We start from the raw sequence: 14,292 nt of genomic DNA, 5'->3' as shown, positions 1-14,292 counted from the left end.
AAAGGATAATGTTATGCATTTGGTGGAATATGAAGGGCATAATGTATTATGATAAACATTTTAGGTTCAGCAAAATCAAACATTTAGTATTTTCTTGCGGCTTCTTTATACTAATAAAAACGGTATAAAATTAGTTACTTAAATTAAATTTAAGTCATTTAATTTTTTTTTAAAAGTCTCATATTTATTCTGGAAAAACATATTTTTTTAAATATTTTTGAAAGTCAAACTCAGTAGTTTTATATTATGTCACGATTATTCCTTAAATGTTTATAAAATATTGCATATGCTATTTTTCTTCCGAAAACAATAAACAATAAACACATCACCGTGTCTACAAAACAAATATAATATTTGTTTAAGTTGCTGGTAGAACCTTATCTAATAAAGATTCACGCGGTTGTTTATTTTTTGTATGTTTAACGTGCCGGCAAATAATATATGGCTATAATCAAATTCACTATACTTAAAGCTATAATTGCAAATAAACTCATTACCTCTTCTTTTGACGTTAATTAAAATCATTCTACGTAAACAGAACATGTAAAACTATAAATTCTATGATACTTAAATAATTTTGGAGTACTCTACAATGTAATAAATAAAAAGGATAATTATTACACATTAAATATATCATTAAGAGAGAGCAATAAAGACACTTTTTACTATCCAATTTAAAAAATAGTGTGAAATGAATTAAAATTGTCAAATAAAACATATTGCTGCTGTGAATTTAATGTATCTGCAATAAAATAAAATGTATAAGTAAACTTCAATATGCTTATAAACGAGATAAAATGATCAATCTACTTTACAAATATTTATGTTCCAAACAATTTTTCGAAAGCAAAAAAAGATAGATTGGATTTCCCGGAAAACGCATGTAAAGAGTTGATAAAATGCAAATAAAAATAAAGCAATGTATAACCAACTGTTCGTTTCTATTATCCAGACATGAATCTAAATCATTTTAGAAGGATTGTAACTTCTTATTAAAAATCGGTCCTTCACAAAAATTCAAAAAAAAAATCAGTGGCTTTCTTCAAGCTAAGTACATGTTTCCACCCTTCGACCATCATTAACTTTGAATAAGGTTATCTCTTGTGTTTATTGGATGTAATAAAAGTGACTCATTATGAGTTACTGAAAACAGAGCAGACTATTACACCAAATATGTATTGTGCTCAATCAGTTTTGTTGCATAATAAAAGACGGATTTAACAGTACGACAATGCAAGACCAAGGAAAAGTCCGGAAACTTGTAATTTTACAGTATCCACCTTATTCTACTGATATTTCATTATCTAATTATTATCTTTTAAAATCTGCACAACTTTTACATTGCAATCTTTTTTTGCATTTATTTAATATATCCAAAATTGTCTAAAATATTTTTTCTACAAAAAACTAACAGAGTTTTATAGAAGAAGAATTGAAAAATTGCCTTATCTGTGGAAAACGTTATTGATATAAATGAAAATTAATTTGCAAAATAAAATTGTATAATTTTTCACGTATATTAAAAAAATAATTACCACCTATAGTGCAGCAGTTAATAAAAAATCTTATTATCATGCCATACATATACACCTAAATATGTATATATACATATACTCAGCACAACTATATATTTACACAATACCACAAGAATTGAATCAGTTCTTGGTAGATATCGCGTAAATATTTTTGTGTCTGGAAATCTCGTTGAGCATCTGTCTTGTGTTATATGGACTTGAGCTACGACATTCTGGCCGCGTAGGACAGGAATAAGAGACGCGTACACAAATCTCTTTCACAGCCAGATTGTCGACACCACCCTCAGCTACTCCTAAAAGTAATTATTCGTGTACATGCTTCGTCTAAATCATAGCTGAACGTGCGTACTACACATACGTATGAAACAATATGCATTTATGAATCAGCAGCGAAACGTATACGTGTTGTCACACGTGGGGCCGCGATATGTGAACTCATATAATAACCAAGGGGCAGAAGGTTATTTGAAGAGAACGGTGGGGATAGATCGCCGTCCGGTATTTACCATTTGTGGAGTGGCACTCACTTGGTTACCGGCTGTTGCTGCCACCGTCGTTATTGTGGTGGTGTCGAGGGGAGAGGAGTCTAAATCAAAGGGTGGGGGTGGTCGCCTTTATGTTTTATTGTGGCGTGCCGCTGAGGCACAAGTGCCCAAATATTTCATTGAATAATGAGAATCGGCAAGCACGGGCAAATGTGTGTCTGCCGCTGCCAAAAAAATGCGGCGCGGCTAGAAAAATGGTCATTTGTCAATGTGGGGTAGAGATGGGATGAGAAGTGGTGGGTAACCGCACTTTGATACTCGTTTTTTGTCCGAAACAATGAGCCCCCCGCGTGGATTCGGCAATAAATTTCAATGTAGTGGCCGGCAAAAGATTGACACCGTGATGGCAATGGTCAGGGGGTGAGTGGAAAGAGTGAGGGTAGATGCGCTTTTTGTTCGCCGCTTCGGTAAACGTTCAATTATTGTCGTTGCGACTGGTTATGAATTATCGATATTAATCGAATAAATTGTGAAAATATAATATACGCCAGTGAGTGGGAGGAGCAAAGGCGGAGAGGTGCGATAAATTATTTTTTATTGTGTATTTACCACTAAGAATTTTACAGATATGTTCCGATTAATAAAATCAAACATGTTTATTATTTTAAAATTTTAATTAGCACTCATAGTGTTAAAAAAATATATTTGCTCTCAGGCATACTATTATCTATTAGATAACCAAATAAGTTCGGGCGCTTTTGTATAGAAAAAATAACATAACATTAAGTTTTATTCAATAAATAATAATTCTCAAATTTATAAATGCCGCTATTTATAAATTTGTATAGTTCTCATATGATTATTTAAGTAATTATTTTCTTAAAGTTTTGAACTTCGTCCTTAAATATTGTTGAATTAATATATGTACATATATGTACATTAAGTGTTTTAGTTACGTATAGTTATTTTATTACTACACAAATCATAATATTCTTTGAAGTACTGATTTTTTTTATTGAATACATACAAGATATTTGAAGTTACTCATTATTAGAAAAACATGTACGACCTAGCTCAATTTGAAATAATCATCACGATATAAGATTAGGAAAATCTTAGGAAAAATAATCTGTAAATATTGATTAGAAATAATTAATTAATTAATAATCAATAATTTGAATCGAATAATAAGAATAAACAAAAACATTTAGGTCTTAAGTTCACGACAGCCAATAACAGATTCATATATTACTTAAGTAAAAGATTTATATTCTAGCATAAGTAATCAAGATAATACTATATTTAGTGTCCCTTATACAGGTTTTTTTTTATATAAAATCTATTCGAAACGCATACTCCTTTAATTTATTAAATTTTACCCTGAACATTCATTAGTGAAATATCAGCTCCCTAGAATAACATTAACTTGTGCCGAATTGACGACAAAGAAAAAAATCAGCACTTTGCACCTATCCGTGAGCCTCCACCCTCCTGGATCCCCAAATGATACTCATTTACCGACTAGCATATTAAACTGAGGAACATGGACTGTGCTTTTGAATGTTGTCGATTGATAAATCATGTGTTTTTTACAATTATTATTATTATTTATTTATTTTAATAATTTATTTAGCTTAATAGCTAATGATTACGTCTAACAAATTTAGTAAACATATATAGAAATATATAAAAAATACATGACAGAAAGAAAAAATAAAAATATACAATAATAAAGACTTAATATTATAATTTATTTCTATATGTACGAAGGTGTTTTTTTATTCCATTTATGAAACCCGTTATATTTTTGCTGTTTTGGATTTCTCTTGAAAGACGATTATAATAATCAAAACCTCCGTACATAACTCCCCTAGCCGTACTCGTTTTCTTATACTTAATTATCTTTAAATTTTCTCTATTTCTAGTATTATATTTATGTACATCTTTATTTCTTATTAAATACTTTTAAAAATATTCTGGTAACATATTATTTTCTAACTTATATATAAATACTAAAACATTCATACTCAATATTTCTTGAACATTCAACCATTCTAATCTATCAATCATACTTTTACAATAAGTTAATCTATTTTTATTTAAGATTACTCTCATTGCCCTATTTTGTAATTTTTGCAACATTTGTTTGTCTAATTTATTTAACATATTTAATAGTGTTGCACAATAATTAAAATGGGGCAATATTATACTATTGTAAATTATTTTTTTTGTATTTATACCTAATATATTTCTTAATCTAGATAATAAACCTATTTTTCTACTAATTTTTTTTAATATGTAATTACAATGTTCTTTAAAATTTAATTTTGTATCAACAATTACTCCTAAATATTTTATATTATCCACTATTTCTATACTAGAGTTATTTATTACTATTTTGGTTCTATTATCTAACACATTTTTATAATTAATAAACATACATTTAGTTTTATTCTCATTTAATTTAAGTACAGTATTCTTTAACCATATTTCTAATATACTTAATTCATTATTTAAATTATTTACAATTTCTTTAATGTTATCACCTATGCCATGGTTTCCCAAACTATGTTCCGCGGAACACTGGTGTTCCGCAGATGCAAAATAGGTGTTCCGCGGAGCCTAAATAGATATTTCACAAAAATTTGAAGTATATTAAAAAAATTGTTAGTCTTGTCATAACTTAAAAATTGTTCATAAATCTGATAAAAAAGCTTGAAACTATTGTAATTTATTGCGTTAAAACAGGATTGGGTGTATACTTTTGGAAATATAAATGATTTAAATAAAATTTGCATAAAAATAAGTCGATTTTCTTGTACATTAATTTTATCTGGTTGCTTACAATACAGATTTTTTTTCCTTTTTGACAAAAAAATATTTCACAGAATTTACATATTATTCAAAAACTACCCATGGATCTTTGGTTGAAAAGAGTAAATTTGACGAAAGAAATGCCAAATACTTGTACTGATACATCTATCATCGAAGAAGAAAATAATCCAAAAACTGAGAATACAACTGATCAATATTATACAACTGAATATATATTATTACAACTGATCAATACTTGATATAAAAAAAATTGTAATTTAAGAACCCAAAATCATCAGTCATTAGGAGTTTTATTTATTTGAATTTTTATGTTGATTTAATAAATGATATTTCTTTTTTAACATTTTTTTATTTTTATTTATACTATTATGAATTACCCAACCTAAAAAATAAGCTAAGTGTTCCGCCAAAGTTTTCGGATTTGCCAAGTGTTCCGTCGCTGAAAAAGTTTGGGAAACCCTGACCTATGCAATACATTAATGTGTCATCCGCAAATAGATGAATTTTACATTTTTTCACATTATTAACTATATCATTAATATACAAAACAAATAACAATGGTCCCAATTTAGACCCTTGTGGTACTCCATAAGACACTAATTTCTCTTCAGAATATACATTATTTATTTTAACTTTTTGTTTTCTTTTATATAAGTAATTATTAAACCATCTTAAAACTATATCACTTATACCTATACTCTCCAATTTCTTTAACATTATTTTTCTGTCTATTGTTTCGAAGGCTCTCTTGAAATCCAAGAAAACTGCTCCAATGATTTTGTTTGTATCCTTAGCCAACAGCCAATCATTTATCACTACTTGTAATGCAGTTTCAGTGGAATGCTTTTCTCTGAATCCCGATTGTTGTTCACATATTATGTTTTGAGAAGTAATAAATTCCTTTAATTGTTTGATTACTACTTCTTCCATTATTTTTTCTATACACGGTAGCATGTTGATTGGACTACATCTCTCTGTATTATTGTACACAACAAAGCAAATACTGTTTTTTTCCTCTTCTACTGTGATCAGAGCGTATCTCTTGCGATCTTGTATCAACTGTATAGCTATTTCAGCTGTATCGTTCACTGCTTTAATCAATTTTATTTCTAATATACTTTAGTTTCCTATGAAGATGGACAATCGAGGAGAAAACCATATTAAGTTTGAGACAAGAGCATAAATTCTTGTTCCTAATTTGACGGAATGTAACGATGCCCAAAACTCGAAATATTTCATGTCTTTAAATTCGTAAGCATTTTTGCTTTTGTATCTTGATCAACCTCTTCGGAAAATAGTGACAAGATTTTGTCAGTTAAATAGCATAAATGTTGGCTAAACTTTCTTTTTTAAACTGCTTTTGAGATGACTTCGTTAACATCTATTTTAGGAAGCACAGATCTTAGTAAGGAGCTCTTAGTGTTGAAATACATCGCATCCATGGCCTAACATAGGATGTTATAATAAACAAGCACACATCTTGCAGTGCTGTTTTGTCTTTCTTGGTAAATTTGTACTGAGAGCGATATTTTCAGAGTAACTTTATCTCGCCATACAACGAGCTTGGTGCATGGCACCTGCTGCCCTAATTTTCAATCCACATCGATCCACATCACCACCTAAAAATAATATAGAACTCTATTAACTCTCGGTAGTCGTCTCTTACGATATTTTCTTATAGTTCAACTCAATATAACTGTAGCAATGCCTCGATTTCAAAGGATTGAATCTCATATAATCGTTTTTCCAAAATGAAATATCTGAACTTTCTAACACACTTTTCAATACAAGCTAGTAGACAAAAAATAACAATTCTCTCTCTAATTTCTATTCCAAAATCAGACCTGTATGAGGCCGTGTGTAACAATAGAGGATATGCACTTTATCTTCGAGATTCCAATCGCTGATCGCATTCCAAATAACTTGTGCCTGCTCTTTACCGGATGTATTGTTTTTTTTTCCATATGAAACTACAATATGAAGACGTTCTTCTTTAGTACCTCGAACTTTAAAAGCTGTTAATTTACTATCCCAATATAGAGTAACAACTTCTGGCAAGTTACTTCAATGATTTTTTGTACGAATTCGTTGGATAGATGAGTACCGTTAACCTTTAAGCAATAAAAAAAATATTCATTAAAATATTTCTGATGTTCATCTTATTTCTGTCTTGATATAATTAAAAAGCTATATATTTATAAAAATCCAATTTTGCTTTAATTGCTTTTCTATTTGTTTGCATTCTGCCATTTATTCTTTGATATTTTTTTCTTTATCTTACATTATTTTTCACATATTGTTCAATATATATTTTACGCATTTAAAGATTTTGTTTGATTAAGCGAGATTTGCTCTATCTCCTTTCGTTGTTTTTTTTTCATTTTTCGGCTCCAGATGCGTATGTTCACTTAAAATATTGTAAATTATATTTCGATCGCCCGTATCCAATGAATAATCCGCCCGTGGTATATAGTAATTGAAATATTTTGGCACTTACCCAATATATATTATTTTTTATCCACTTTTCGACAACCTCGCAACACTTTTATAAACTTATTGGGATCACAGAGTATTTTAAGACTATTGATGCCTTAGCTATTTCTTTTAAATTATCGTAAAAATACACAATTTGGCAAAAATTCCGCACGCTTAAATCAACGATTTTTGACCGTCATTTTGCGGACTAAAAATATTTCGTAACTTATAACTATTGATTTTTATTATCGTATACTTTATATAGACGAAACAATAAACCAAATTAAACTCAAGGCTTTAATACAAAGATAGAGTTTTTTGGAAATGTGATGCATTTAGTGAAATAACGAACGTTTTTTCTGCGGGGAGTGATTCAACTTTAATGATGTCGTATTGGATTTCTATAAAAAAACTATAATAATTCACCACTAGACTTTTCAGTCTGGGAATCGGGGATATCTATATACTTAATTATTAATTAGTGAAATGTGTATTATAATGTATAATCAATAAATACCTCTGTTTTTAATAATTGCGCAATTTTTACAAATTGAAAACTACTTTATCTTACGGACTTTCTAAGATTACTTCGATGCACAAATATTTTCACCAAAACACCGAATAGTGTAACTAAATATTTATTAGACAATAATAAATAATATATTTCTACCATAAATTATTAGGGTTAATCTACAATCAAGGTCTAGAATATCGATAGACATTTAAATATGGCTTTTACTTTAGTTAAGGACAGCTCTCAAATATTCGATCATAAAATGAAAAAATTATGTGGGATCTATTTTAGTGCACCAATATTTATTTTTAATATTTAATGGTATAATTATTCTTTATATAATATGATGTTCATCATAACACATTGAAGAAACCTATCAAATCATGCAGTTTAGATTTGCAATAAAAAAATAACATATTTCTTAAAGGAAAAAACTTTGTTTGGCCTTTAAATTTAAATAAATGTGAGCTTAGCCAAACTCGCACTAAGCGGAGCCACGCCGAGTCGACCGAGTAAAGCAACATCTCTCACCTCACAAGACATATGTACATATTTGACACATTTCTTGCAAAATTAAACGCCTGAAAATCTGAATCTAATGTCGTATTTATCAAATATCGTAATCAAAACTATAAATTTTTATTGTAATATTCACCATAATTTATGTGTATTTTTATATTCTAGGCTACGTGGAGAATTTTGGGTAATTGTTAAATATATGATAATACAACTATTTGTAAAACCATCGCGATTCGAATTCAAACAAAAATAAATTAAAAACCGTTGTCGCTAGGTATATTTAACCCAAAAAAGAATTGATTCATGTTGATTTTTATATTATGTTAAAAATTGGAAGCTCTAGTATTTCATCTGGAGATTTTAATACTAAGCTCTTTCATTATAATTGCTTTAGAATGGATCAACCCGGTGCGATTATTTTAATTTATTTGCATGACAATGCTACGTGCGATCATTTTTAATTTACTTGCATGACAATGCTGTCAAATGAAAAATATAAAATTCATATCGAAAGTCATCGACTGCAATAATATACATATAATTTATATAATATAAAATTATATAATGCACAATCGAAATATAAATTATTTAAAATATGTTATTAGACATGCCGACGTGTAAATAAATACCCAAAAAGATTAAGCTCGATAGCTAAACATATAAAAATAAAGAAAGCAACTATAAATATATAAATCAACACAGTAAAACTTTGCTTAATAAACATTAAAAATTGCTCGATACTGTTTTAATTTTAACTATTCAATGCTTGCTTATCTTCTGTTCCAAAAGTGAGCGATATCGCCCTCTGGGGGGCACTGGGCAATCCAAGGGGGGTGGCAGTAGCCTTGAATACAATCGGGGAGCAGTTAATGTAAATAAGGGGGCGGTATACGCAATAAGAAAGCAGAAACAAATCGAAAAACTATTCGTACATGTAAATAATAGCTATATGTACATGTAATAATATCATAATCAACCAAGTAGATATCTGATTTACATCTATCTCTGCTTTACTTAAACCGCAATTTCGAAAAAATGCTGGTGTGCAATATATTATTTTAAGATACTTTAGTATAAAATATTTTAGCTATGACTTAATTCAGTCACCTACAAAAAAATACTAAGTCTTATTAAATAAAGCAATGAAGAATGCATAAATGTTAAAAATAATTCATAATGATAAAAAATATGGTTTATATTTAAACGCAATTAAAGCACATAAACTACATTGACAAACCTTTGTTTAACAACATATAAATACAATGACAAATGTTGCGTACTTCTCACAATATTTTGCTACTAATTTCTTGTTCGGAAAAATCGCATAGTATTGCCAAATAAATAATTTTGTCAGCTATAAGATGGATAATACGAACTATTCTACACAATATATGTGCAATTTCTGCTTATTAACATACACAGAGTCAACATAAAATAAATACATTTACTTTATCTCAGAAAAATCTAACGATACCTAGCAGCTCCCAGTAGTTCTGTTATGTTAAAGAGAAACGACCGCGCCATTTTTTACGATAGGGATGACTGGCGAAGTGAAAACAAAAGCAACATAATAGTTAAATATTAGCAAAAGTCTCAAGATTTATATTTTTATAAAAAAAGTATCTGAAAAAATTGCATAAAATGTAATTTTTTTCTGTTACTAACTAAATATAGTTTGTAATAGACCATGTAATTAAAATAACTTTGAATAAAATGTGTTTTATTTTTTTTATGTAAATAAAAATATTTATTTTTATATTGTTGTAACAACTAAATATTACTGCTTTTTATTACCTCTCATCATTGAGAGTACATAAAAAAGTTTTAAAATTGTAAAACACATATGTTTAACAAGGGCTGGCTCGTGGTGTGTGTGAAGTGCCAACACACACAGGCGCCGCAAAGTAAAAGGCGCCTAAAATACATCAAAAAATATGCTATAAATTTTTCTAATATTTTTAAAAAGTCGCAAAAGAAAATGAAAAAACTTCTTTAACGAACAGCTATTTTCACCCGAACTTTCTAAACCAAAAATAAAATTTACTTGTTATTGTCTAATAAAATCGAAACAACCGTTTCGATTTTACAGCGTTTAGAATAATTTACAAATAATTTAGAACCTTATAAAATCACGCAATGTGCTGAAATGGAGGACAAGCAAATAAAAGAAAAACGTTAATTATTAGAAAAAGTAGGTTGCAAAGAATAAAAGGACATAAATGCATAGGAAATTAAAACGGAATTGAAATTGTTACCACGCAAAATTAATAAATATAAAAATAACTTTAAAATTGATTTACAACTCTACCCTCGAATAATTATTTCTAAATGTATTAATCTCAAAAAGAATTACACCTTACAGTTGCCAATTAAAACTAAACAAGAACTATCTACTATCGAGCATCAGTAAAGAAAAATTGAAAGGTTTGGCAATAATTTCAATTGTAAATAAAATTTCCCAATCTCTTAATGTTGATTTTCTGCAAATGAATTTTGCTAAAATTTATTTCATCAAAAAATTAAGTTTTTACTAATTTTTATAATTTTACAAATTTTAATTTTTAGCTCTTTATTTTTATTTTTGTATTGTATTGCGTTGTGTTTTAAAATATATTTTTAGCCGCTATAGAGGCGCTTTGCACACATGCGCAAAAATCCATGAGCCGGCCCTGTGTATAACATAATTTATTTAAAAATGCAAATGCATATGTTAGGGCAAATTGTCTGGGAATAAAAGGGTTATGCAGTATTTACGTATTTTTTATTCTATAATATTTACATAAACATGTATAACTCAAATTTAATTAATGTTACTTTTAACGTGAGTAGAAATAAATAAGTATACGAGAGGTAAATCTTTACAAAATAAATATTATTATTAAATGTGAAATAGTCAAATCTTAATCACGATAATATTACAATCATCAAACATATAAATATATTTTTTAAGGAAAATATGTCGCATTTGGAATAAACAGATTTACAATTTCTACGTACTCTTTTCTCACAAGGTACTTTTGGATAAAAGTAACTGATGAAAATTATATATAATATAATTTATTGGAATAAATAGGTGAGTAATGCTCTGGCCCCCGGTATAAAAATTTTGGAAGCTGTTTATTAAAAACGATGTTCCCTAAGATTTATTGTTCCAAAAGAAGGAAAGATATTAAATATTTTTTATTATTATCAGTGACGGTGTTTTCGTTGAAATAATTTGTAAATAAAATATGCAATATATCGAAACAATAATTGCTGGTTTTGCTAATCAATAAACATGGTGAAACATGCGAGCGATAATAGGACTATTTTCTCAGTAAATTAAATAAAATAATATTAATATTATTACCGGTAATACCGGTATTGACTGTTTTTCTCTTGTCAATACTGGTTTGTAAATTCTGGTATTATTCTAATTTTTATCTGGACCAACAAGTAATACTATGAGGTTTTAAAATAAACCTTTCAATATGTAAAAAATATTATATCAAAAACAAACAAGTAGCTGCATCGATAACCATTAAATTTACTGTATAAGAGGAACATGAAACGAAAAATGTTCTCGGATGCAAAGACAATATGCGGCTCTAAACACCATTATGTTTTCTCCACATAGTATAGATGCTATCATATCCTTGACCCCTTAGATCAAATAACAACAGATCATATTTCCGTCATCCCTTTACCTGTGCTATCTCTACTGTTTTATATTATTGTTCGTGTGTTTTTGAAACGCATTGTCATTGGTTGTACGATAATAAATTTCCTTTCAAAAGTGTTCCTTAAATGTTTCGTAAGTATTTAATTTACGGTATATATTTTTCAGTTCAATAGGTTTGCGTCAATATTAAAAAAATATATTGATTATAAATTAGTCGCCCCATGAAACACCTTTTACTATGATAAAAGGTCTACTTGGCTTCACACTAGAACTGAAAGATTCACAGCAGCATAGCTTGGTTCAAATGAATAGTCTCAATAATCACCCTTGAGATTAGAAAAAAAGTTGGGAAAACTCAGAATTATGATTATATTAACCACCCAGAATAAATGAAAAAAGTCATGGATTTATATGGGATTTTAACTCATAACCTTTGACTTAGTATTCGATCCATTCAAAATAATATTAGTCGTAAATAAATTGTTACCCAACGGCGATGTGTTCTCTCGCGCTGAACGCGTCTATTTTTCATATCACTACCCTTCTTGAACTTTAACTTTTAAAGTCTTCCCTCTGAAATATTCTACGAAAGAGTGAACTTTCCTTTCATCCCCCACGCTCACGTAGCCGCTCTGCAACATTCAACTTCCTGTAAAACTTATAAATAATACCCCCTTTTCATATTTTTCCCTTTTCACGTATTACGTTATCGTATACGCGCATATATTTCTCCCCAGCAACTGCACACAGAAAGTTGCATCCTTTAAAGTGAAGCGGCTTCTAAATATCGTAACTATTAAAAATTCACTATTATATGTAAATACGAATAAACAGGCTGCTTTAAAAATATTAATAACTCAATAATTAATTAAGTGTTCCTATACAACATCACTATCGATTAAGTGTTCCGTTCACTCACTAATCTAATTACGCAAGAGTAGTGTCTCATTATAGACATGAAATTATGGCCTACCAATCAGTAAAAACTATTAACTAACCAACTAACAATTAATACGATCTTATTTTAAATATCAATTACAATTTTTTTTTAAATATGGAAAATCAAGAAAAACTTGTTTTGTGTCAAAATTTTAATTATATAATGATCTCCCAGATACGATAGAAATTAAAAAAACACTAGGGTTCATATAATATCTGAGCCCATGTATTTTAGGTATTCATCACATAGTTATTTCACTGGATTGTATGCATAAATATTGCTTTTTTATATGAAAATTTAATTAATTTACTGGCAAATTAATTCAATTTTTCATACTACCCATTTTTAACAATATGTATCACAATCGACTGGGTAACGTGATATTTTTATCATTTCATCAGATATTATATACGCATCGTTATTAAATATAATAGAAAATATTATAAAAACTCACCTTGCTGATGATCATATTCCCCAATGTAACGTTTAGTGAGAAATCGCACCGTCAAAGCTGAAACATTTATTACAAATATATTAATTATTATAAAAAGAAAATATAATAATATATAAAAACATAATAAATTTCGCTAGTGATATTTTAAAATAAATCTATGTTAAGCATAACGCATGCAATAATTTTAAAAATGCATAAAAATATACATTAACAAAATATTATAACATCAAAGATGCTCTGGATTATTTGCAGCTTTTATTATTTTAATATATGTATAAGACATTTTGTATTAGCTAGAGTAACTTATTATTTATGTTTATTTAATACCTAATATTCACGACCTAGCTCGATTTTAATTATTCATCCTCAAGATTAGGAATATCCTTGTAAACCTCATATTAGGTAATCTTGAAATCAATGTCGTTAGTTAAGTTTAGTTTAACCAGTCAATCGTGCTTTGGCGTTAATACCTAATACGTATTTTTTATTATTATTTATTTTATTAATTTATTTAGCTTAATAGCTAATATTTACATCTAACAAATTTAGTAAACATATATAAAAATATATAAAAAATACATAACAGAAAGAAAAAATAAAAATATACAATAATAAAGTCTTAATATTATAATTTATTTCTATATGTACGAAGGTGTTTTTTTATTCCATTTATGAAACCCGTTATATTTTTGCTGTTTCGGATTTCTCTTGGAAGACTATTATATAAATCAAAACCTCCGTACATAATTCCCCTAGCCGTACTCGTTTTCTTATACTTAATTATCTTTAAATTTTCTCTATTTCTAGTATTATATTTATGTACATCTTTATTTCTTATTAAATACTTATTAAAATATTCTGGTAACATATTTTT

General features: G+C 28.2%; 1 protein-coding gene across 4 annotated transcripts in view; it reads right to left on the bottom strand.

Moving 5' to 3' along the window:
* Nucleotides 1-14,292, bottom strand: part of LOC148234076 (ras-related and estrogen-regulated growth inhibitor) — a 77,297-nt gene that overhangs the window by 19,661 nt on the left and 43,344 nt on the right. For all 4 annotated transcript variants that reach the window (XM_088187484.1, XM_088187483.1, XM_088187482.1 and 1 more), the window contains exon 3: nt 13,419-13,475. In XM_088187484.1, the coding sequence (XP_088043610.1) occupies nt 13,419-13,475 (57 nt within the window). The remainder of the gene's footprint in view (nt 1-13,418; nt 13,476-14,292) is intronic.

Source organism: Plectrocnemia conspersa, unplaced genomic scaffold, assembly GCF_051122295.1.
Source record: "Plectrocnemia conspersa isolate PC_06_02 unplaced genomic scaffold, ASM5112229v1 ptg000006l, whole genome shotgun sequence".
Classification (NCBI taxonomy): domain Eukaryota; kingdom Metazoa; phylum Arthropoda; class Insecta; order Trichoptera; family Polycentropodidae; genus Plectrocnemia; species Plectrocnemia conspersa.
The sequence above is the reverse complement of the archived record's forward strand: the minus strand, read 5'-3'. Positions and strand labels throughout refer to the sequence as shown.